Source organism: Ochlerotatus camptorhynchus, unplaced genomic scaffold, assembly GCF_037179485.1.
Source record: "Ochlerotatus camptorhynchus isolate MF236.1 unplaced genomic scaffold, CSIRO-AGI_Acam_v1.1 ptg000243l, whole genome shotgun sequence".
NCBI classification, from domain to species: Eukaryota; Metazoa; Arthropoda; class Insecta; order Diptera; family Culicidae; genus Ochlerotatus; species Ochlerotatus camptorhynchus.
Genome location: NW_027040733.1, coordinates 519,060 through 546,496, shown reverse-complemented (window position 1 = coordinate 546,496; position 27,437 = coordinate 519,060). Strand labels below are relative to the sequence as shown.

Here is a 27,437-nt window from a genome sequence, read left to right as displayed (position 1 = left end):
TGTCAAAAATGGAGGAGCAAAACCACCCAACAAGGGTAGTAAACTGTGGGAACCCAACGTCGAGTATAATCATATTTACCTACTGTTGGGTACAACTTACTTGCTTTTGTGTAGAAAGCGAGTGGAAAATGTCCATACGAACTGCACACAAGTAAGTGAAAATTACTTTGAACCGCTTTACCTACTTTTGGGTTCCTGCACTATAGTGCCGAGATGAGTGAAAAGAACCTAATTTTGGGTACTTTTTTTTTACCGTGTAAGATATTTGGACACCGCAAAAATTTCCCTTTTATACCTGCACCATTCTAAACATGCGATTATAACCAATTCCCCAGAATTTGGGTACATTTTACTCATCGTAATAAAACTGATTTGCTCAGATTCTGTCAACTCCCTACTGCACATAAGAATGGGTACCGTCTACCCAGTCTCAGGGTAGAATCAGAATAGTGTGTAGAAGAAGTGAATTCTACTCAATTTAGAGTTGTACGCGTACCGCTAACATCTGTTAATTTCTCTGTTGGCTAAACATTTAAGCTATCTGGATCGTTTTGGTTAATGATTTTTTTAACGCTATGGGTCGATCATTTTGCGCTGTTTCTGGATGTTCCAGCACGAAAGAAGGCCCTTCTAGGATTTCTTTCTTCCGGATTAATGCTTCAAACAGGTAATCAGATTTGGAAATATTGTAAATTTCTGCTAAGCCATACCAAAATTTACAAAATTTTAGGGAAGTGGATGCCTGGACAAACTTCTGTCGCAACCCGTCACTCAACAAGAGCAGTCTTATTTGTTCTTTGCATTTTCAAGATTCCGACTTCTACAATCCGAACAATAAAACTCAAGGGTTAGTATATACGCATACAATCAAAAATTAATGACGAATAGTGAATCTTTATAAACAATCATTTTTAGTTTGTTTCTACACGCTCGTCCGTCTCTATTTCCGGGAATCAGTAATACCGATGATCAACTACCAGATGCCGAAGCGGCACCAATGGAGGAGGAAATTCATTTGTTAACTTCAAGTGACATCTGTGTTGCTGGTGAAGTAGAAGTGGGTTCAATTTCCGATGAAAATGTTATTCCGTATATCCCGGATACCTTAAACCGTACCTCCATCAATATTGGCATTGAAAATGACCATAATTATTGCGCAAATGTTGAAAATATAATTCAATGCATGGAACGATTAGTAATCGTCGAAGAAGAGAATCGGGAACTTAAAAAGAAGCTTCGAATGAAGCAGAAGCAAACTTGGGCTTTGAAAGCAAACATTAGAGCTCTTCAAGAAGAATCCAAGAAACTTAAATCGGACTTACTGTTGCGATCATCAAACCTTGCAGATCCCATGCTTATGGAGCTACAAAAGAATAAAAACAGGAAAACCCGTGGCGCAAGATTTTCAGATAAGATGCGAAACATGTCTATCATACTGCATTATTGTTCCAGCAAGGCCTATCGGCAGATGCGAAAAATTTTCACATTACCCTCTGTTGAAACTATAAAACGATGGCTATCCAGGTTGAACATCAAAGAAGGATTTTCGTCGACGATTTTACAGCTCCTTAAATTCAAAGTAGCTGGTCTGCCAGAGGACGAGAAACTGGTCACTGTATTTATCGACGAGATGAGCGTTTCACAACGTCTAACATATGTTGCAAATTCTGATCCCGATTATTTCATGGGATTTCCCACGAAAGTTGGGAAAGAAACTGTCAATATGAACCAAAGAGCCAGTGCAGCCCTTACCATTATGGTGAAATCCATCAAATCAGGATTTAAGCAGGCCATTGGTTATTTCTTTAATACCAGTTCATTGAAATCAGAGCGGTTGCAGAATATCGTCAACGAAGGTTTGAAGCTGGTAACTGAGACAGGACTTGTTCCCAAATTATTAGTTTGTGACCAGAATTCGACAAACCGTTCCCTTTTCAAGCTTTACGGAGTCAGCATAGAACGACCATGGTTTCTTTTTCATAAAAAGAGAATCTATTGTGCATTCGACGCACCTCATTTGGCCAAATCGTCCCGCAATAATTTGCTGAAACATAACGCAGTATTTGAAGACAAAGTATGCAGCTTCCAACACATAGTAGATTTATTCAACGAGGACATAAAATGCTTCCCACGAATGGTTCCACGATTAACTGTAAATCACGTGCAGCTGGCTCCATATGCTGAGATGAACGTCAGCTTAGCAACTCAGACACTAAGTGCATCTGTGAGCGCTGGTTTGAAGGCATATGTCAGCTTAAAAAAACTATCAAAAGCCTGTTTGAATACGGCGGCATACACCGAATGTTTCGACAAACTATTTGACTGTGCAAATTCATCGACATTCAACGAGACGAAGGTTTGTTAATAATATTACTCAACAGCGATCATTATTTCAAACTTGATCTATTTCTTCTTAGGTTCTGAAAAGGCCGTTACAAGAGAATTCTCCCCACTGGGAGTTTATGACTGATATGAAAGTAAAATTGAAAACATTGAGATTCATTTCCAAAGACTGCTTCGATTTAAAAATGGTAAAATAATGTAGTTACATAATGATACCAACTTTCACGGCAGAGATACTCTCTAGTTCACACTAATAGTACGTTCAGACTACAGAGTTATAACATGTTATAGCGCTATCTTGATGGTGGTTTCTGTGTTGCAATTATTTGACAACCGTTATAACATGTTATAACTCTCCAGTCTGGACAACGTTTAAAGCCTATATTATGTTATATAAAGCATTTTGATGTCAAACTTCATGCATATACCTAATTTCCTTCGAAAACTATATGTATCGATTCTAAAATCAAAATAGGCTATATCACGATATATTGCCTTTAGTGTGAACGGGGTATTAGAATAAGCAAATCAATGCGCACATTAAGTCTCAACGATGAAAATACTATTGTTAAATTTTATTCTTTTTTTCTAATGATTACAGGAAGCACAGTGTCCGAAGCTACCATCTCAGTCACGTAAACCTTATTTTATCGATGGATGGTTAATTTATATTTCGGCTATTGAGGGGTTGTGGAAAGATCTTCAGAATAACCATGGTTTCTCATTTTTGAGAACCAGAAATTTGTCTCAAGATTGCCTCGAACACTTTTTCTCGCTCATACGATGGAAGAACTGCAATAATAACCACCCAGATCCCAGCAAATTTTCATCAGCTTATAAGTCCATTGTGATTAATCAACTCATGGCCCCAAAAAAGTTAGGAAATGTGGAAGCAGATCTTGATAAATATTTTGTAAGCACATCTGAAATGTCGAAGACGAAAATTATATTAGCATCTGAAAGCAAAAAGAAAGCAACAACTAAGAATGAAATCGATATCAAAATGGGATCTAATCAATCCAACAGTGTATACTACACTGCTGGTTGGGTAGCTTCCAAATTAAATCATAAATTATGTATTGAACGAGCCTACGGCGACACGCGATTTGTCTCACGAGATACTTCGATATTGCTGAATTTAAAGAAATTTAAGCCCGATTCAAAGCTTAACCCTCCTGGATTGAACATGCTGAGGTTTTGTAAAAAAATTGTTGGCATATTTGAGAAAAATTTTGAAACCTTTTTAACACAATCGGTAATTGGCGTTAAGCGAAAATTAATGAACCTTATATTTTGGCAATATCAATCTCAAGATGAAAAGGAACAGTTAATTTACAACGCCCTGTGCCTTCCATGCGCCAAGATGATCGCGAATAAGTATATAAATATGTTGATCAAAGCAAAGCTTCAAAATTTGAACATGAAGATCAAGACAGGTGAACAACAAAAACGGAAAGATAAGAAAAACAAAAAAATACTGTCGAAGCGCAGAAAGCTTAACATTCATAAGTAGAAGAGAAATGTAATGGCTGTTTGTGTAGTTTGCTTTATTTATCAAATATTTGATAATATATATACCTTAAGTTTTCATGGGTACTAATTATTGTAATTGTTATTTTTTGGTAAATGGTACCCATTACTTATGTTATTACATGTGTACATATCTGAATAAAAACAATTAAAGGGTTTTAATTATGTTAACAAAGACTCGGTCACGACCCTGCACTGATAAGAAACAACACTTCTACGATGAGTAATCGGTTGGTCGATTCATGTTTTCTTCATCCTAACAGTGCCACCACGAAGAACTAAGATTCACTTTTGACCCGTATCCACTATCGCAGCTTTTCGATTTGAACCGAACACCCTAGGTGTTCGACTGCCGTTGTCCACGTCCATATCGTTTCATCAGCGCATCCTCACCACCGCACAGATTCTTCACGAGATGTCAATCCGCTGCCAGCCAGAGCACCACCATCAGAAAACACTTGATAGACGACTCGCTGAACAGATATTTGAATTCCTTTAAAAGGCACTTCACGAGAATGGTTTCGCGAAAAAATACGTGGAAGAAGTTGCACTCAATTGAAACACGAACGAAGACATACCTTAATCCTTTGGGCTTGCCATGTGAGTTTTTCCTCTTCATCACCGAAGGATAGTGTTTTCCAGAGCCGAAAGTGACTGAAAAATATCTAACATTTTCTATTGAGCGGCGCCGGTGGTGTAGTTGTAAGCGTAATTGCCTCTCACTCCAGCAGACCTGGGTTCAATCCCAGTCGGCGCCGCCGGGATGTCCTGAGGCACAACATCTCCCACGCCAGGGAAGTAAAGCCGTTGATTCCCGGTACATGAGTTGATGGGTCGATAGGTAAGGTCTAGATGTGGGAGCTGCCAGCCTTGCGTCGGAAGCATTGGTGCTCAGTACGGAAAACACGATCGACAGAAAACAAATCAAGAAAAAAAAATTCTCTATTAAATCTCTAAAGTATTCAGTACTTACGACCACTATAAATTTCTAACGATTGCACATAAGCACTCTCCATATAGTCCAGTCCACAACACTCAACTTTATCGTTTTTGTTTTGAGCTATGATGGTTTTGACGTATCATAGAGAAAGCTAGTAAGTAGAGAAACATGTAAAAAAGGCCTATTTACCAAATGTAAACAATGATTTTGAACGATTTCTCGTGAGTATTGACTCAATCTGGCAAAATGACACCAACATCTGAGAGATAATTTGCTTTATCAGATGATATAGGTAGTTTGAGTGGGCATGTTGCAATTCGGGAACAACCGACGTTTAAATGCATTGCATACATTTGGCTTGTATGCCTTTGCACATGTTGCTGCATGGAGAACGAGGTACCTAACACGCTAACTTGAAAGTACCCATTTATAAGTAAAAAAAAGGTCCGTTTTGAAGAAAAGTGACTAAACTAGTATTAGTAGTTTTTTACCCATTAATGAGTAACTGTTATCCATTAATGGGTAACAGATACTCATTAATGGGTAAAAATTGCTAATTTAATGGTAAGTCACTTATCTTTAATGTTTGTATTTTTTACCCAATAATGGGTACTTTAAAGTTAGTTAAAAATTGACCTTACCAAAAATGGTTAAAAATTGTTTATAATCCCTGCTTAACTTCAACTGAAATGGTTATGGAACTTTACAAGAACGTTTAATGATAAAGTTTTAACCTTATGTATTATGGTTTTTTGGAAGCGGACCTTACAAATAATGAGTTGTTAAGAACCATTACCATTCAAAATTCTTGTTTTCTCCATATATTTTCGGGAGGAGGACTATATTAGAACCTTTTAACTTACGGTTTGAGAACATTAATGATTATGGTTATGGTAGTCAGTAAGGTCCATGAATAGTTTTGTAACATCGATCAACTTTATGTGGAATATATCGCGAATTGGTTGCCTGTAAATTACTGATTACCAATTCACGATATATTCCACGTAAAGTTGAGCGATAATACAAAACCATTAATGGACCTTACTGACTATCATAACCATAACCACTAATGTTCTTAAACCATAAGTAAAAACGTTCTAATATAGTTCTCTTTTCGAAAATGTATTAGCATAGAGGTAACTCTAATGGTGGTAAGCTCCAACCGGTATTATCCTCGGATTAAATCCCGATCAAGAATGTCCGGCTGGTTTGATGTCGACATCAGAGTTAATCAACATAATTCTGAGCAAACATTTTTCAGATCATACAAACAGGGACGGTATTAAAAGTTAATCCGAGTTGGAGCTTACCGCCATAAGACTAGAAGGTCTCAACTTTTTGGCTCAGTTCTGGTACTCTCTTCGGTCCCAACCCGGAAAAAAATAACCATACAATAACCATAGAATAATATAAAATCACAACACAATCTACTGCCAACAATCGATCCTATTGTATGTATATCATACAAGTAAATTTAAAATATTGTTATTACAATAGATCTAGAATACGTTCCATAGAGCATGAATTTTCAACAATAGAAAAACAATAAAATTAATGGTAAATGACTCAAGTTTATTCGGGAAAAAGTGAATTTCTGTACGGTTAAGATACATAACAACCCCCTTGTTCTATTGTAGATTTCCACATTTACCATAGATTTTATTGTGGAAACTATAAATTCTATGGTTATTTTATCTTTACTGACAATACAATGTATTTTAAGTACAATAAATTCTATTGTATGGTTACAATACATTTCATTGTACCTGTATCGTTCTTTTTTTTACGGGAAGCTAATCGATTCACCCCTCGAAACATAGGAAAAAATTTATCTGTCAAACTTTCATAGCGAATCAAAACAAACATTGCGTAGTACTAGAATTTCGACAAGAATGGGGTACGTTAATCGTTTGCTTGGCACCAAGAGGCTAGTCAAGTAGTGAGCCAATTTAAAATCGTTAGTTTCGTATTGATTGTTGGTATTAGAGTTACCTCTATGGTACTATCTAAAGAGCCTGAATTTATAAAGAGGTGACATCTTATCCATTTGACAGGTCTTCTGCTCGATTGGAATGACTTTTCCTATGACTTTGACAGACAATCGATTATTCCTATTTTGACATGTCGTCTCTTTATAAATGTAGGCTCCTTAGTACCATCCTTTCACTTCACCGAAAAATCCCATAAGAAACTGTCAATCATTTTAAGAAGAGACCATTTTTCGACGGTACCGTCAACGCCAATAATGGAGCACGAACGAAGGCGATGAAGCACACAGAAATGACAGTATCAAAGGCAGCGCAGGTTGCTTTGATTTTCATCCAAAAATAAGTTAAAATTTCCCAATGGTGAAAACATGACGGTTGAGTACTTTTAACTGAAAATCGAAATCATTTTAGTATTTTGTTTTTGAGCTTTTTTTAAACTCAAGTGTTTTTGAGTGTTTTTTTCTTACCGTGTTTGTTAATCTAGTACCCAAAATTGGGTTAACGATTATTAGCGTGTTGAAATTTTTCTTCCTGTCAGTTGCCAATGTGGTATGTAAAGAGGGATGGCAGATATAATCTGCATTTTCTTTTATTTGTTTGGATCACCTCTAAGCTTAATGTACATTCAATCTTTAGCAGACATCACGTTATTTAGGCATTTTTGATATCATATTATATTACGTTATTATGTTATTAATATCAACTATAGTCTGAACGTAGTATAATGTCATGACGTCAGGGTAGGCGTGTAACATGCATGAGAAAGCTACTACTGTTTGCCACACCTTTTATTTGACTAAACGTATGAATTGATTACACGCTTAAATAATAAGGCCACGAATGTTTTTAGTCACCTTTCTCACCGGAAGAGGGTATTACTTATGCGTCTTTTCAGAAATGTATGGGAATTCTGGAAGTGAACCATATTGTTAATTTATAATATTTGAATAAAACTCAAGGGTTAGTATATACGCATACAATCAAAAATTAATGACGAATAGTGAATCTTTATAAACAATCATTTTTAGTTTGTTTCTACACGCTCGTCCGTCTCTATTTCCGGGAATCAGTAATACCGATGATCAACTACCAGATGCCGAAGCGGCACCAATGGAGGAGGAAATTCATTTGTTAACTTCAAGTGACATCTGTGTTGCTGGTGAAGTAGAAGTGGGTTCAATTTCCGATGAAAATGTTATTCCGTATATCCCGGATACCTTAAACCGTACCTCCATCAATATTGGCATTGAAAATGACCATAATTATTGCGCAAATGTTGAAAATATAATTCAATGCATGGAACGATTAGTAATCGTCGAAGAAGAGAATCGGGAACTTAAAAAGAAGCTTCGAATGAAGCAGAAGCAAACTTGGGCTTTGAAAGCAAACATTAGAGCTCTTCAAGAAGAATCCAAGAAACTTAAATCGGACTTACTGTTGCGATCATCAAACCTTGCAGATCCCATGCTTATGGAGCTACAAAAGAATAAAAACAGGAAAACCCGTGGCGCAAGATTTTCAGATAAGATGCGAAACATGTCTATCATACTGCATTATTGTTCCAGCAAGGCCTATCGGCAGATGCGAAAAATTTTCACATTACCCTCTGTTGAAACTATAAAACGATGGCTATCCAGGTTGAACATCAAAGAAGGATTTTCGTCGACGATTTTACAGCTCCTTAAATTCAAAGTAGCTGGTCTGCCAGAGGACGAGAAACTGGTCACTGTATTTATCGACGAGATGAGCGTTTCACAACGTCTAACATATGTTGCAAATTCTGATCCCGATTATTTCATGGGATTTCCCACGAAAGTTGGGAAAGAAACTGTCAATATGAACCAAAGAGCCAGTGCAGCCCTTACCATTATGGTGAAATCCATCAAATCAGGATTTAAGCAGGCCATTGGTTATTTCTTTAATACCAGTTCATTGAAATCAGAGCGGTTGCAGAATATCGTCAACGAAGGTTTGAAGCTGGTAACTGAGACAGGACTTGTTCCCAAATTATTAGTTTGTGACCAGAATTCGACAAACCGTTCCCTTTTCAAGCTTTACGGAGTCAGCATAGAACGACCATGGTTTCTTTTTCATAAAAAGAGAATCTATTGTGCATTCGACGCACCTCATTTGGCCAAATCGTCCCGCAATAATTTGCTGAAACATAACGCAGTATTTGAAGACAAAGTATGCAGCTTCCAACACATAGTAGATTTATTCAACGAGGACATAAAATGCTTCCCACGAATGGTTCCACGATTAACTGTAAATCACGTGCAGCTGGCTCCATATGCTGAGATGAACGTCAGCTTAGCAACTCAGACACTAAGTGCATCTGTGAGCGCTGGTTTGAAGGCATATGTCAGCTTAAAAAAACTATCAAAAGCCTGTTTGAATACGGCGGCATACACCGAATGTTTCGACAAACTATTTGACTGTGCAAATTCATCGACATTCAACGAGACGAAGGTTTGTTAATAATATTACTCAACAGCGATCATTATTTCAAACTTGATCTATTTCTTCTTAGGTTCTGAAAAGGCCGTTACAAGAGAATTCTCCCCACTGGGAGTTTATGACTGATATGAAAGTAAAATTGAAAACATTGAGATTCATTTCCAAAGACTGCTTCGATTTAAAAATGGTAAAATAATGTAGTTACATAATGATACCAACTTTCACGGCAGAGATACTCTCTAGTTCACACTAATAGTACGTTCAGACTACAGAGTTATAACATGTTATAGCGCTATCTTGATGGTGGTTTCTGTGTTGCAATTATTTGACAACCGTTATAACATGTTATAACTCTCCAGTCTGGACAACGTTTAAAGCCTATATTATGTTATATAAAGCATTTTGATGTCAAACTTCATGCATATACCTAATTTCCTTCGAAAACTATATGTATCGATTCTAAAATCAAAATAGGCTATATCACGATATATTGCCTTTAGTGTGAACGGGGTATTAGAATAAGCAAATCAATGCGCACATTAAGTCTCAACGATGAAAATACTATTGTTAAATTTTATTCTTTTTTTCTAATGATTACAGGAAGCACAGTGTCCGAAGCTACCATCTCAGTCACGTAAACCTTATTTTATCGATGGATGGTTAATTTATATTTCGGCTATTGAGGGGTTGTGGAAAGATCTTCAGAATAACCATGGTTTCTCATTTTTGAGAACCAGAAATTTGTCTCAAGATTGCCTCGAACACTTTTTCTCGCTCATACGATGGAAGAACTGCAATAATAACCACCCAGATCCCAGCAAATTTTCATCAGCTTATAAGTCCATTGTGATTAATCAACTCATGGCCCCAAAAAAGTTAGGAAATGTGGAAGCAGATCTTGATAAATATTTTGTAAGCACATCTGAAATGTCGAAGACGAAAATTATATTAGCATCTGAAAGCAAAAAGAAAGCAACAACTAAGAATGAAATCGATATCAAAATGGGATCTAATCAATCCAACAGTGTATACTACACTGCTGGTTGGGTAGCTTCCAAATTAAATCATAAATTATGTATTGAACGAGCCTACGGCGACACGCGATTTGTCTCACGAGATACTTCGATATTGCTGAATTTAAAGAAATTTAAGCCCGATTCAAAGCTTAACCCTCCTGGATTGAACATGCTGAGGTTTTGTAAAAAAATTGTTGGCATATTTGAGAAAAATTTTGAAACCTTTTTAACACAATCGGTAATTGGCGTTAAGCGAAAATTAATGAACCTTATATTTTGGCAATATCAATCTCAAGATGAAAAGGAACAGTTAATTTACAACGCCCTGTGCCTTCCATGCGCCAAGATGATCGCGAATAAGTATATAAATATGTTGATCAAAGCAAAGCTTCAAAATTTGAACATGAAGATCAAGACAGGTGAACAACAAAAACGGAAAGATAAGAAAAACAAAAAAATACTGTCGAAGCGCAGAAAGCTTAACATTCATAAGTAGAAGAGAAATGTAATGGCTGTTTGTGTAGTTTGCTTTATTTATCAAATATTTGATAATATATATACCTTAAGTTTTCATGGGTACTAATTATTGTAATTGTTATTTTTTGGTAAATGGTACCCATTACTTATGTTATTACATGTGTACATATCTGAATAAAAACAATTAAAGGGTTTTAATTATGTTAACAAAGACTCGGTCACGACCCTGCACTGATAAGAAACAACACTTCTACGATGAGTAATCGGTTGGTCGATTCATGTTTTCTTCATCCTAACAGTGCCACCACGAAGAACTAAGATTCACTTTTGACCCGTATCCACTATCGCAGCTTTTCGATTTGAACCGAACACCCTAGGTGTTCGACTGCCGTTGTCCACGTCCATATCGTTTCATCAGCGCATCCTCACCACCGCACAGATTCTTCACGAGATGTCAATCCGCTGCCAGCCAGAGCACCACCATCAGAAAACACTTGATAGACGACTCGCTGAACAGATATTTGAATTCCTTTAAAAGGCACTTCACGAGAATGGTTTCGCGAAAAAATACGTGGAAGAAGTTGCACTCAATTGAAACACGAACGAAGACATACCTTAATCCTTTGGGCTTGCCATGTGAGTTTTTCCTCTTCATCACCGAAGGATAGTGTTTTCCAGAGCCGAAAGTGACTGAAAAATATCTAACATTTTCTATTGAGCGGCGCCGGTGGTGTAGTTGTAAGCGTAATTGCCTCTCACTCCAGCAGACCTGGGTTCAATCCCAGTCGGCGCCGCCGGGATGTCCTGAGGCACAACATCTCCCACGCCAGGGAAGTAAAGCCGTTGATTCCCGGTACATGAGTTGATGGGTCGATAGGTAAGGTCTAGATGTGGGAGCTGCCAGCCTTGCGTCGGAAGCATTGGTGCTCAGTACGGAAAACACGATCGACAGAAAACAAATCAAGAAAAAAAAATTCTCTATTAAATCTCTAAAGTATTCAGTACTTACGACCACTATAAATTTCTAACGATTGCACATAAGCACTCTCCATATAGTCCAGTCCACAACACTCAACTTTATCGTTTTTGTTTTGAGCTATGATGGTTTTGACGTATCATAGAGAAAGCTAGTAAGTAGAGAAACATGTAAAAAAGGCCTATTTACCAAATGTAAACAATGATTTTGAACGATTTCTCGTGAGTATTGACTCAATCTGGCAAAATGACACCAACATCTGAGAGATAATTTGCTTTATCAGATGATATAGGTAGTTTGAGTGGGCATGTTGCAATTCGGGAACAACCGACGTTTAAATGCATTGCATACATTTGGCTTGTATGCCTTTGCACATGTTGCTGCATGGAGAACGAGGTACCTAACACGCTAACTTGAAAGTACCCATTTATAAGTAAAAAAAAGGTCCGTTTTGAAGAAAAGTGACTAAACTAGTATTAGTAGTTTTTTACCCATTAATGAGTAACTGTTATCCATTAATGGGTAACAGATACTCATTAATGGGTAAAAATTGCTAATTTAATGGTAAGTCACTTATCTTTAATGTTTGTATTTTTTACCCAATAATGGGTACTTTAAAGTTAGTTAAAAATTGACCTTACCAAAAATGGTTAAAAATTGTTTATAATCCCTGCTTAACTTCAACTGAAATGGTTATGGAACTTTACAAGAACGTTTAATGATAAAGTTTTAACCTTATGTATTATGGTTTTTTGGAAGCGGACCTTACAAATAATGAGTTGTTAAGAACCATTACCATTCAAAATTCTTGTTTTCTCCATATATTTTCGGGAGGAGGACTATATTAGAACCTTTTAACTTACGGTTTGAGAACATTAATGATTATGGTTATGGTAGTCAGTAAGGTCCATGAATAGTTTTGTAACATCGATCAACTTTATGTGGAATATATCGCGAATTGGTTGCCTGTAAATTACTGATTACCAATTCACGATATATTCCACGTAAAGTTGAGCGATAATACAAAACCATTAATGGACCTTACTGACTATCATAACCATAACCACTAATGTTCTTAAACCATAAGTAAAAACGTTCTAATATAGTTCTCTTTTCGAAAATGTATTAGCATAGAGGTAACTCTAATGGTGGTAAGCTCCAACCGGTATTATCCTCGGATTAAATCCCGATCAAGAATGTCCGGCTGGTTTGATGTCGACATCAGAGTTAATCAACATAATTCTGAGCAAACATTTTTCAGATCATACAAACAGGGACGGTATTAAAAGTTAATCCGAGTTGGAGCTTACCGCCATAAGACTAGAAGGTCTCAACTTTTTGGCTCAGTTCTGGTACTCTCTTCGGTCCCAACCCGGAAAAAAATAACCATACAATAACCATAGAATAATATAAAATCACAACACAATCTACTGCCAACAATCGATCCTATTGTATGTATATCATACAAGTAAATTTAAAATATTGTTATTACAATAGATCTAGAATACGTTCCATAGAGCATGAATTTTCAACAATAGAAAAACAATAAAATTAATGGTAAATGACTCAAGTTTATTCGGGAAAAAGTGAATTTCTGTACGGTTAAGATACATAACAACCCCCTTGTTCTATTGTAGATTTCCACATTTACCATAGATTTTATTGTGGAAACTATAAATTCTATGGTTATTTTATCTTTACTGACAATACAATGTATTTTAAGTACAATAAATTCTATTGTATGGTTACAATACATTTCATTGTACCTGTATCGTTCTTTTTTTTACGGGAAGCTAATCGATTCACCCCTCGAAACATAGGAAAAAATTTATCTGTCAAACTTTCATAGCGAATCAAAACAAACATTGCGTAGTACTAGAATTTCGACAAGAATGGGGTACGTTAATCGTTTGCTTGGCACCAAGAGGCTAGTCAAGTAGTGAGCCAATTTAAAATCGTTAGTTTCGTATTGATTGTTGGTATTAGAGTTACCTCTATGGTACTATCTAAAGAGCCTGAATTTATAAAGAGGTGACATCTTATCCATTTGACAGGTCTTCTGCTCGATTGGAATGACTTTTCCTATGACTTTGACAGACAATCGATTATTCCTATTTTGACATGTCGTCTCTTTATAAATGTAGGCTCCTTAGTACCATCCTTTCACTTCACCGAAAAATCCCATAAGAAACTGTCAATCATTTTAAGAAGAGACCATTTTTCGACGGTACCGTCAACGCCAATAATGGAGCACGAACGAAGGCGATGAAGCACACAGAAATGACAGTATCAAAGGCAGCGCAGGTTGCTTTGATTTTCATCCAAAAATAAGTTAAAATTTCCCAATGGTGAAAACATGACGGTTGAGTACTTTTAACTGAAAATCGAAATCATTTTAGTATTTTGTTTTTGAGCTTTTTTTAAACTCAAGTGTTTTTGAGTGTTTTTTTCTTACCGTGTTTGTTAATCTAGTACCCAAAATTGGGTTAACGATTATTAGCGTGTTGAAATTTTTCTTCCTGTCAGTTGCCAATGTGGTATGTAAAGAGGGATGGCAGATATAATCTGCATTTTCTTTTATTTGTTTGGATCACCTCTAAGCTTAATGTACATTCAATCTTTAGCAGACATCACGTTATTTAGGCATTTTTGATATCATATTATATTACGTTATTATGTTATTAATATCAACTATAGTCTGAACGTAGTATAATGTCATGACGTCAGGGTAGGCGTGTAACATGCATGAGAAAGCTACTACTGTTTGCCACACCTTTTATTTGACTAAACGTATGAATTGATTACACGCTTAAATAATAAGGCCACGAATGTTTTTAGTCACCTTTCTCACCGGAAGAGGGTATTACTTATGCGTCTTTTCAGAAATGTATGGGAATTCTGGAAGTGAACCATATTGTTAATTTATAATATTTGGTAGCAGTATTCTAACACCGACCGGACGAGGGAGCAGTAAAGCGACTTCAAACAGTAGATGTCCGTGAAACTTTTAGCTATCCTGAAAATGAAGCCGAGCGTTCTGGATGCTTTGTCGATCACGTACGAGATATGCTGGCTGTATGTGAGTTGACAATCTAAGATGACTCCTAGATCCTTAATGTGATTCACACGATGTACGTCAACGCCTTCTAGGATATAACTGAATGTAATTGGATGTTTCTTCCGTGAGAACGTGATTACAGAACATTTTGTTGGATTTACAACCATGCGGTTCAGTTGGCACCAATTAGCAAAAGCGTTGAGTTGGAGTTGGAGAAGGTGGCAGTCAGCGATGGCTCGGATTCGGAGATAGATTTTCATGTCGTCTGCGAACGACAGTCGTGGACCGTCTCGGACGAAATTGACGTCGTTGAAATACACAAGAAATATCAACGGGCCGAGGTGGCTACCTTGCGGAATACCCGAAGTGGCAGGGAACGAAGGAGATCGGCAGTCATCGATTGCAACTTTCAACTGACGATCAGATACATAGGATGCGAACCATCGAAGGAGACTGCCGTTTATACCGAGCCGAGTCTATCCAGTTTGACGATCGTTATATAGGATGGTTCAACTTGTCGAAGGCGGCTGATAGGCCAGTATAGATGACATCTGTTTGCATATGGTCTGTCATACTCTCCGTAATGTACGAGGCGAGACACAGAAGGTTGGAAGTAGTCGACCGCCCTGCCATGAAACCATGCTGATCTTCGCTCAAGTGCTGCTTGAAGTGAGAGACTAATGGTTCCATAACGACCAACTCGAACAGTTTAGACATGGCACACAACGAGGTGATGCCGCGATAGTTGTCGATGTTTCTTTTGCATCCCTATGCACTGGAAACATCTCAGCTGATTTAGCAGGAAGGGACATTTCGAACAGGAGGCAGAGAGGAGCCACCAGGCTATCGATGTGTTGCTTGAGAAAGACGGAAGGAACTCCGTCAGCTCCAGGCTTAAATGAAGACTTCAGTTGCGAAGCCGACCTAGTTATCATAGAATTGACCAGACATTGGAACATTAGTGGCTGCTAGAGAAACGTGCTCGTCAGGTAGGTTCTCATCCAAGAATACACTCGCAAACTTGGTTGAGAACAGACGGCAAATGTCCTGAGGGGATGAAACTTCTTCGCCGTTCAGTACCATAGTCGATGGAAGGCCAGACTCTTTTCGTTGCTCATTCACATAATTCCAAAAAGTTTTCGGGTGAGATCGATGCTTCCGTTGATAACGCCGATAACATTGGTGACTGGTTCGTTGATACGCATGATTGATCCTCGCATAATGGTCCTGGAGTTGTATGGTGCGGTACTTGGTGTATTTTTTTCCTCTGTTCGGGACCTAACACCACTGCGACCAGTAATTTGATCTGTTGTAATCTATCCCGTGTCCTTAGTTTAGTGCATGTCGTATTACTCCATCACTATTGAGAAATGATAAAGTATTCGATTTTTTTACAGTTGTCATTCTTGCATTTATCGCAAAGATTTGACTCTAATTGAAAGGTTCCGCTATTTATACCCTTCGGAGTGTTGAAACACCCTCCAAAGGCGCGCCCCTCTGTCAGTCAAAATTGGATTCCTTAGCAACAAAAATAAGGAATGACACCGATAATGACCATGCATCAGAACCCTAGTCTTAACCACTTCAAACTATAGAACAACGAATAGAAGATTAGGAATCACATAGATGAAAACTAACTAAATTCATTTTTTCCTTGATTCAAGATCATCCTCGGTGGGCAAAGCCGAGTCTTGTCACTATCAACAAGGCATAAAAAGTAACAAGGACTAAGATGTATTCCTTGGATTACTGAAAAATCATGTTCCCCTAGTTTGAAGTAGTCAGGACTAGGAATCGGTGGTAGATCTTACATCCCGTAACGTACCACGAAAAGGTGATCTACCCACGTTACGGGTAGATTCACATCCGTTGAACCATTCTGAACGGTGTATTTTCTTAGCGAGGCTCTTTTGGAAGACTTTATCATACGGAGTTCACTTGTTTGCCAAGGATGATGATTAGCTTGTTTAGGAACTTTTTTCAGAACGTGTCGCTCAATGACGTAAGCCAAAATATCTTAGTGTATACCTCCCTTAAGCAAAAATTTTCACCACTCATATAAAGTACTCAAAAATTAAAGAAATATTCTAACAGCAAAATGCTATACTCAACAGTTTCGCCACAATTGGCCATGTCCCACTTTTTTTGATTTCATCCCACTGTGCGGCGGTCTTAGCGAGCCAACGTAATGTGGAAAGTAATACTTGCATGGCCAATTCAGTGCAGGTAGACATATTTCCAATGTTCTAATTAAAATTTGTATTATTGGGATTCTATTCTTTGCAACAGTTTTAAGGCTGGATGTAGGACGCGGAGGGACCGCTTAGTGGAAATATAATATGGCTCACAGCTTCCAATTTTGAAATGTTTCAGATGGACTAGGAGTGATTTTACGCTTTTGAGTTTTGCTAAATGTACTAGACCACGCTGAATCGATCTTCGAACATAAATAAGTTATATCAAGAAAAAATTGTGAAATGGGCAAGCTTTTTGTAAATAAGCCTCTCTTCCCGATGATGTTATTTGTTTGCGTTGGCGACTATAGCGAATTTTGTGGTTGAGTCCAGAATCCTGTGCTACAACAATTATTAAAAAGTCGACACCCATACAAAATAATCCGTAGAGATAACTTCGTCAAGATGTATATTTTGTCAGTTCACAAAACTCTAAATAAATAACTGCTTAAAAACCGGTTTTAATATTTTAAATGCAGTGTCCCTTAAATCCAGTAAGTGTTGCTGCCCGTTTGACGTCTCAAGGCATTAAACTAATGTTATTTTCGGGCAGTTTTGGGACGACCTTCTAACAGCGATTTTAAGAAAGAAAAGCATTCAAGATGTTTCAAGCTTAGCATCAATAAGACCCTATTTCCGTGAGGTTCTAGAAGAGAAACTCAGATTAATCCACCCATCGGTGACAAAGTGCCTTTCTCGTATAATATTAAATAGCATAATTTTATATTCTGGTTATTAATGGAGGAGGAACCGGTACTTACCTGAATGTTGAATACTAAATTCTGGTTTTACAGGTTTTAAAACTTCTGTCCCATACCTTGGTGGGCGTTGGCCAGATTTGGATTTTTCAGATATAATCCTAAATAGCACTTAAATTATTTAATACCCTAGTAACCTCAAGTCCGTGCTCTGTCACAATGTTTCATTGTGATTAATCAACACTCAAAGAAGTAAAATATCAAATTTGGGACGAATTTGAAAGAAAGGAAACTTGGAGTGCACTGCCCACTGGACGATTCTGAAGCCTGGCCATGTGAGTGGGGTATGGGTTTATTTGATTGAACGTTATTTCCAATTTCAGATAAGACAGAGATAGGATGCGGAGGACCCGCTTAGGGGGAGCGTAACCCATGTTATGGTTTCCATTTATTAAATAGTTCAGATAGGCTAAAAATGACAGGTTTATAGTGAGAGAATGTACCATATTGGGAAAGCATAATGTTCATACTTGAAGGGTTCAGAGCGGCTGAGCTGTTCGGTTGTAGTTTGACCTTCCTTCAAAACCAATTTGGCTCTAGAACAATTTTAAACTTGTTCTGCTTTATTCACATGTTGCAATTATTGAAAAGAGCTCGATGTAAAGTAGCTTTATACAATTAAATAGAAATGCCAAAATCTTACCGAGTAGTTTTGCCGTTCTGATTTCGGTACAGTTTGTTGAGATCGGGTATAGTTTCTGAGTATGGATTCCCATTTTGAAATAACTCAGATTAGCACAGAGTAATAGTTTTATTGCTAGGGAACTTTCTTTTGGGATAGTCTTTTCTTCATACAATTCTCATTATTCATACTATATGAATAATGATCAGTCTTAGAAAATGTGATATGTTTGAGCCCAGTTCTAGATTAGTTTGTTATTAATATCTTTGAATTGCGCTCGCGAGAGTTTACCAAATATGGGTTCTCTTTTTCACCCATAATAGTTTGAGGGGAGGGGAAAAGTGATGCGATCTGAGAGCGAAATAGAGGCATGTGGCTCACACTTTATTTGTTCTATTTCTTTCTTCCTCTCATGTACCAATATTACCTGCCTGAGAACAAATGGGAACACGGCCAGATGCTCAATAGAAAGGAAAAAAAAAGTGAGAAGGCGTGAACAAGAAAAGAAGAGAGTAAGCAGTCAGAAAGGATCACGCCGGTTGGAGACAGCCAATTTATACTGGTAAGTAGGATAAGAATTGTAAAAGGTGTGTGCTTGCATGATTTACCTATTCTGGAATCACCTATAAGCCACATGAGAACCTCATTCCCTTCAATTACTACTTCATCGCAGCACACACCTAATAATGATCACTAACCTTCATATAGTTTCAGCATTATCGACATTATAATCAAAAGGTGAGTTGTAAAGTATAATTACCATGCATAGATATAAGTTAATGTACCAGAACCTGGACGGACACGAGCCTACGCAGGGGAGGACCCGGATACGACCACTCATGTGTGTCTAGAGTATCGCACGAGCTGACGAGTGCAACGGGAAGGACTGTAGGTGTATATACTAGGGGGTTAGTCCTATACACTGAACAATTGCAATTACAATTAAAACTTCTGTCCCATACCTTGCCGTGCAAAATTTTGAACTCTGCACCATCAAGACGTTTATAGGCCATACCATCGACGGGCACTTCCCTGCCCTTTGGTTCAGTGGTTTCCATACGCGTTCTGCCAGGTTGGTCGAGGCAGATTTCATGTGTGAGTAAGTGATGACACTGGTCATTGTTATGTGTAATTCATTTTAAAAGGCGCATTTCATATTTCACCACATGTACTTCCAAAGAGCCTGAATGAATGGCGCATGCGAAGATCACTTGAAGATACTGTATGATGGAATATTGTATAAAACACTTCTAGAAATATGTTAAGATAAGATATTAAAAATGTGTTACCAGGACCCGGTTCTGGAAGTAACTACTTAGAATCCTGCAGAGGTAGTTTGGAACTCTCATTCTATGGAGCGCCTTGGCGATGGCCTCCCAGCTGGCGCTATTGAATGCATTCTTCACATCAATCGTAATCACGGCGCAGTATCGATTTCTTCTCCGCTTCTGTTTGGAAGCTTTCTCGGCTCTGTCAATCACTGTCCGAATTGCATCCACCGTCGATCTCCCTTTACGGAATCCAAACTGGCTCTCCGACAATCCATGTTCACTCTCCGTGCATTTCGTCAGCCTGTTCAGGATGATCCTCTGTTTGTGTGTGTTTGTGTATCTGTGTGTGTGGGTGTGTGTGAAACATCTTAATTATTCTTTCCTTTATTTAACGTCGGTCTCTATTCCGCAATCTAGTGCCAATCACCGACGGACATCGATTGCCATCCATTGACGGCAATCGAATGTGCACGAAGGCAGCTTCCACACCTGCGAAGGATATCGCACCCATTCAACAACACACATGGGCCGGGACCAACGGCTTTACTTCCCTTCCGAAGGAAGACGTGACCAGAGATTTTTATGCCTCAGAAAAATCCTCATCTTAATTATGTAAGATATGAAAATCGAGCAAATTACGAACGCCGCGCGAGACAACCGTAGAGAAAAAAAAACAGCTTATTATCACTTAAAGAATGCCACCAAAATGTATGTGATAGCCTATGTTGGCAAGTTGATTAATTTTGGTTTCCTCGTATATATTCTACTTATTTGACTATTGAGCTTTGTTTCAAATTAGTTATTTTACCGCACGTATCAATCATTTCAAAAATTCGCGACCGTACCGAACAAATTCTAAACTACATAAGCTCAAAAAACTTTTGGCAAGCTCTACCGAATTGCGAATCACTTCTGCGTAAGCTCCGTAGATGTAGGCGCGTTGAATCCGACAGCCGCGAAAAGTTAAACATGCATCAATATCACATAAGGAAAGATCGATTTTACAGTCAAGTAGGCTTTAGTTCATAGATTAACATTAACCGCTGTTTACAAATGTAAGTACTTGAACACAAAGAAATCAGTTACCTCAAATGCTTTAACCGCATATATCAGAAATCTCTATTGAAATCGCGTTTTGAGAGAATAATCGAGTACAATAAACAATACCTACAAAAGATTAATGTGCTTAATGCTATTGGTCTGCTTGCGTTTTGTTATTGAAGCTCAAGACTAAATAGGAAGATTTATTCTACAACTTTAAAGGTTAGTTGCCTCCCTAAGCGGACCCCCGCATCCTAATTTCTTTAATGTTATTAGACTTTCTGATGTTTCTTATTTAAGTTCATTTGATGATTATGATATCTCATTAATCTAATTTAATAAATAATTGAAATCTTTACTTCACCTATTCAATCATAAGCCATGCTTTATTAAGTACCTGCACTTGTGCTTGTAATCTAAAATTAAACGTGTTGTAACTTTTGACTTTTGACTTTGACCTATATTTATTATATCTTAGTTCGACCCAGGTGACACCTTGAACTGACTAAAATGCTTCACTTTGAAGTTAGTTTCCTGACTGATTTTTAAATTATATAGGGTATATGTTCAACTACGCTCCACTATGTCGCATCACAACAATACGTATGGGTATGTCACAATAGAAGCACGCCACAGTGGAAATCCCGAGCCATAGTTCAAACATTTATCCCAAATCAAAATGAAGCACATATAAGATTATTTACAATACCATGTACAAAAATAATGTTAACATTGTTCCCTGAGTAATACTTCATTGAAAACAACAATGAAAGCTTGTCACGCAAATTGAAGGAGCACCGTGGGACGCTTTCTGAAATATTTCAATCGTATAACCCAAATAAATATTTCTGCGTAAAAATAAATAAGAGTGATTTGCGGCAAAACCCGCCAGTATCGCACCCAACGTCAGTGCCTATACGTAAGCGTACTACGACGCGGCTCTCAAACAAAGGAGTAACAAGTGTGATACTATCACTGCTGGACTAGATCTTTGGTTTTCTCATGCAGTGGTTCATCAGAGACGGGAAGCTTAGTAATCCCCATTGCCTGCCCATGGCGCCATTCTATCGCCGCATGAGCCAGCAACGCTGGCCATAAACCTACCGTCTCCAACACTCCACTATAAAGCATGAAATTAAGCCCGCCCACCAACAGCAAGGTGCAAAAACTAGCCAAGGGGAGGGGAAATTGTTATCAGTTGGTGGTATTGAGCATAATTCCTTATCAACGTAATATGATGAGGCTATCTGATGGTCTGAAGGTCTAAATAATAATTCCTAATCGACCTGATAAAATGAGTGAATTTCGGAAGGACTTTTTTGAATAATTGCTGATCTACCACATATGATAAGAGAATATCTGAAGGACAGAAGATCTTCAGAACAATTCCCAATAAATCAGATATAAAGAAAAATTATATAGAGGAAATGTCTCTAATGTTGGCCTATGAATCTAAGATTGAGCCCATCGCTAAAAATCTGCTATTTATCCATTTTATCTAGATGGATATTTTAGTCACTATTGAAAATTTAGTCGATTGCTGAATTTATGTATGGGCCCAAATTAGGGGCATTTAGGCCGACATTACATCCATTTCCCCTAGTTCTTCGTTTGAATTTTTGATCACAATAATTCATATTCAATCTTTTTTTTTGTTTACTAATTTATTTGATAAGGCTCAACCGAATTAACTTTACAGAGCCGAGGATTCTTGCTCCTTATACAATACATCTTAAAACTATAGTCAAACGGTACAACATAATAAACATTTTATCTTCCGCTATCCAACAAGCCTCCTCCAGCAGAACGAGAGCCGCTTCCAGTGGTTTCATTGTATGGTAGATTCGCCAACGGAGAGCAGAGCGCTTCCATTGCAGCAATGGACGCAATACGTGGTCAGCACCCACACATTCATCACGAGACGGTTGCTTTCCAAAGTCGACAACGCATCGACTGAAAGAACTGCTGATGAAGAACAATGAGGAGGACCACAAAATGGTTGCTGCCGAATAAACAAACGATTGCGTGACACACATTGAGAGTGGTTTGCTTATGTCGACAGCCGAGTGAACACTGTATTCATATTCAATCATATACAATGACGGAATATTCGAAGGTTTGAATGCCTTCAGATCATTACCAAATTCGTTAAAATTTGGAACAGTTGTTGGGGACCTCAATACACATCGAAAAAGCAGTGATGTTGCTAGGCAAATTTTAAACAGTAAAAACATAACAAGTTTGCGGCAGACAAACTGCGACAGAGAATATGTTCAATCTATTCGTAGCTGATATTGTGTAAACAGTTACTATACGGTACTCTCATGAGTTTGTAATCCTTTTTTTGCTCATAAACTGTTACAGTATCATTTTGTATTCATCGTTCATCGAGGCAAAATCTTTGACATTCACGACTAATGGTCAAAGGGCATACACCATTGCCGACAAAGTAGCTATCGTCGTTCTGCTCAATGGTTTGCTCTTAGAGTATTGATGAATTCGGTCTTGTTTTGAGTGTATATAATAAGCTTAGCTTACTACTAATCTTCAGAAAGATCCACACTATCACCGACATATTGAAAAACTGGTCAGTGAGTGTAGAATTAAATGTCTTCTCGAGTAACTTAGGCACTATTCGTCGGAACCAACTCTCTTAATCTCGAATGACATTTCGGGTTATGCATCATCATTTACCTGGGTGCGCTTTGACTATCTGTTGTGTATGTCTCAGAAACACTGGTCAGCAATTCGGTGGGAATGTGAGCATTGATTGCTTTCCACGAGATATCAATTAAACTCTCCCTATCAACATGGGAAATTATCGCAAGTTCGTACTAACCGAATATGCATTCATTGCGGTTCACCCTCACAATTTAATTCTATTTCGGTAATTTCCCCCTTCCTGATTCCGAACAAGCGATGTGACATGACGTGGGTAACAGAAGGAAGTTGTTTTCTCATAGATTTTCCCTTTTAAGTATTTCAGTTGGCAGGGGGAGAAACGGCCTGTACTACGCATTAATTATGGTGTCCCTTGCGAAAATAAAAAAGTGGAACGTACCTTTCCAAGCGATTACACATCGATTAATCCACTCCTCTGTTGCTGCAAGTGACAATCACATTGTTGTGACCTTTCTCCACCTCCTCGGTTCTTGTTGCATTTAACATCAAGCGATTCTCAAGGATTTTAAGTTTCCCAAGGGAACCGTTTCGGTTTCCCATCGGTTCCATGTGAAAGTATTGATCGGAAAGGACTTTTTGTTTCGATAGAAACCGAATTACGCACATCTTCTTCCATTCGAGTTCGGTTTTAAAAGGACCTTTAATTGGGATTTACCTCTCCACTGACTTCTGATGACTTAAACTAACGAGCCCTCTTTCAATTATCCATTTTGATGAAGTTTTGCAGTGGCCGGAATAATTGCATCATCACGTTCCACTGTTTATCGATTACGCCTTCCACCAGCTTGTGGCTGTGGTCGGTGTCCCTTTTGTTGTTTTTGCAGATTTTAAAGTCAGTTGGTGATCCAGTAAAGCACACGATGACACGGCAGATGGGTTTGTTATGGTTTTGAATTTGCGATACCGTTGTTCTGTAGCTTGGTACTTATAGTATGTTCAAGGGAGGACGAACAGGGCGTTGATTAGAGGTCAGTTTTGCTCCCTTGTAATTCAGAATCAGCACAGTGACCGATGGTCGAAAGTACTTGAAAGGCTTTTCATTTTCCGTGGACGCAATCAATTGAAATTGCTGTAATTGTTTGATCTGCTTAATTTGATTAACGATAGATGTCCAGCAGAACCAATTTTATTCTGAGAGCGACAGTTGTTTTCTTGAATCCATTCTATTGGACCCGGCTTATCACGCTCTTGGTAACGATGATTGATCGCTATCCGATGAGTGGTGACATTTTTTCAGCCTAACCAATATGTGGTGATGATTTTGCAGTTTATTGATTGCTAAAAAAGGATGCTTCCCAAAATGCTAGCACGCGACCCATCCATGTACTGGAAAATCTGCTCTTGGAACTATGTACTACTACACTCCTTTGACGTCGTTTCACGAAAGGGGGAAAAGGCGGATAATCAATTATGGATCGGAGATGATTTCCCGTGCCTATGAAGATGCTCTGCCGAGTCAATCGAATATTGATTGGAAGGATGATCGAGTGGAAAATTCAAAACATCGATAACGTGGGCAACCTCCTGTGATGAAATGATTGATACATGCGTGGAGCGTGGTTTGATATTTATAATTAATAATCCCTTCTCTGCTAAACCCGAACATTCATTTTCTAAAATACATCTGTTACTGCGAAGCTGGTATTCGTAGCATTTTTTTTTTATTAACCGTGACGATCCATACAAATTTGTTTAAGGTCCATACAAACAACGTGACAGGGGGAAGAGGGGCTTGAAAATGGGCCTTTTGTGTGACGTAATTTATTGACGTTCCCTATATAAAGAATACTTTTTACTCTTCTTTAAAAAAAAAGGATGTCAGTGCCTCATATAGGATTATAGGACCTTATTACTATGCGATAGTAATAAGTAAATTCATTGCGTTTTGTTGTTGAAGTTGACTTGAAATTGATAGCAACAAAATTTAGTTGGACCCCGCCTTAAACGATTTTTGCTAAATTAAATATATTTTTATCATATGACACCACGTGATGTAACTTGAGAAACCTCTCTTTCTAGGAATATATCAAGAATTTTAAACATTTTTATGATCAAGATATTCCCGTTGACTCACTGTTCCTGCTGTTTCAGTGTTCACTACTATCCGCTATCCACGAGGTTTTAGTGGAAGTGAGTAAACGGTAGATTTTACGCGAGTCGCAGCATTTCAAATTATAATCTTTACATTAGTCAAACTCACAAAAGACTAAATGATTTTATCCCATCGAAATCCTGGTCCGCACATCTTTAACATTTTGAATTAACGATCACATGAAAATAAAATCGCATGCATGTTTGAGCGTTATTTTGTTTCGTGAAACCCTCGCCGAAATAAAAAAGGAAGCAAATATTTATATTTGTATCCCACATATTTCTCCCCGGCCTAAAGTAGGACTGACCTTTTATGTTGTTCCTTGTTCCGCTTACCGCACAGCAGTGATGATGTTTTGCTTTTTACTTCTTGGTTATTCAGCTACCTACCTATATTGCCAAATTCCTTGTATGTCATTCCCAAGATGCATGAATGTTCCTAAAATAAAGAATGTACACACCAAAAATTGGTCATGGGATAAATCATTTCAAAATCATCCAAAACTACCTTGATGGATATCAGGTTGACAAAATATAACCAGCATAGAACCATCGTATCTTACCTTCATTTTCAACTGAGCGATTTTGTTTTCATAAAGAAGTCAATTTAATTTTGCTCAAAGCCTTGTTTTCAGTTTACTTATCTAATTTGCCCGGGCTTCTAGATCGTATCACCTTAAGTATCTCCCAACTTTTTTTTCAGTAATTGGTCTCTTTTGAGATATCTAGATAGAGCTGGAATTAGGGCGTAACAGCTTTTGTAAACAATGACTTCTCTCGATATTTTCTATGAATTCAAGCCACGCCCACGCAAACCAACATAACCATCCCTACCCAATGGGGATGTTGATTTGCGTAGATGAGCTTTGACTGTCTAGAAAACATCAAGAGAACTCATTGTTTACATAAGCTGTTGCGCCCTAATTCCAGCTCTATCTAGATATATTATTTGTTAGCATATGGTTTTCCTTACAGAATTCTAAGTCCTGATGAATGTGAGCGTCTTAGTGGAATACTTGTCAAGCATGGCACACTTAGTAATGGAACAACATCATTTGGGTCTATTTCGAATTAGAATTAACGGATTTGAAATCTCAAGTGCATACTAGGGTAGAGCGCTACTTCGTCGTAATCGCCCATTTCCGTTCTACCGATCAGAAAAGATCGACGAATTTAGAATCAAAAAGCAGTATTAGATTTTAAACAATATCTCAACAATTTGTCACTCTTTTTCAAATCTAACGGTACGTATGGAAAGGTGAACAAATTTAGAAGTCATCTTTGACAGAAATATTCCATTTTTGGTTCAAACCCGTTCAAAAAAGAGGTAGAACGCGGGTTGTGCTTAGTAGGACGGAAATTAGATCAAAAACCCTATTCCTTATATTTTAAGAAAAAAATACGAAACGAATTATTCGTCGCGGTTTCGATGGAATTCTCGAACTTTTTCCTTAATACGACCCATCAACCGGCGCACCACGGTCTCGTCCACTGTTTTGCCGATTTTTTCCCACCGATTTTTCATCTGAGCTGCCGTTTTGATGACTGTACCTTTTACCTTGAGTTTCATCTTCATAATTGCCCAGTAGATTTCAATGGGCCTGAACTGGGGATAGTTGGGCGAATTGAGGGTTTTGGGATCAAACTGAACTCCGTTGTCATTGTACCATTGTTGTACTTCCCAGCTGTAGTGACAAAATGCCAGAATGTCACCGGACCATCATGTGACTGGATGAAGGGCAAAATCAGCTTCTGGAGGCATCCGGTTCTGTAAACCTCCGAGTTCATCATTTTCTTAGTGACGAAAACCCAAGGGGTAGGTCACTCCGCACACCAATCTTGGGCCATCTTTTTTGTCAGTGTGCCGCAGGTGTGCCGATTGTGCCGGTCATAGAGCAAGCTGTGAATGTTTGTAAAATAAAGGGCGAACACGAAATTATTGCGACACCGAAA

General features: G+C 38.0%; 1 protein-coding gene across 1 annotated transcript; it reads left to right on the top strand.

Moving 5' to 3' along the window:
• The first annotated feature begins 128 nt into the window (after positions 1-128).
• On the top strand, positions 129-15,288 carry LOC135704508 (uncharacterized). Its single transcript, XM_065225989.1, has 4 exons — positions 129-151; positions 7,872-8,781; positions 9,859-10,104; positions 15,064-15,288. The coding sequence occupies exons 1-4, from the start codon at positions 129-131 to the stop codon at positions 15,286-15,288; spliced, it is 1,404 nt and encodes a 467-aa protein (XP_065082061.1).
• Positions 15,289-27,437: the final 12,149 nt, after the last annotated feature.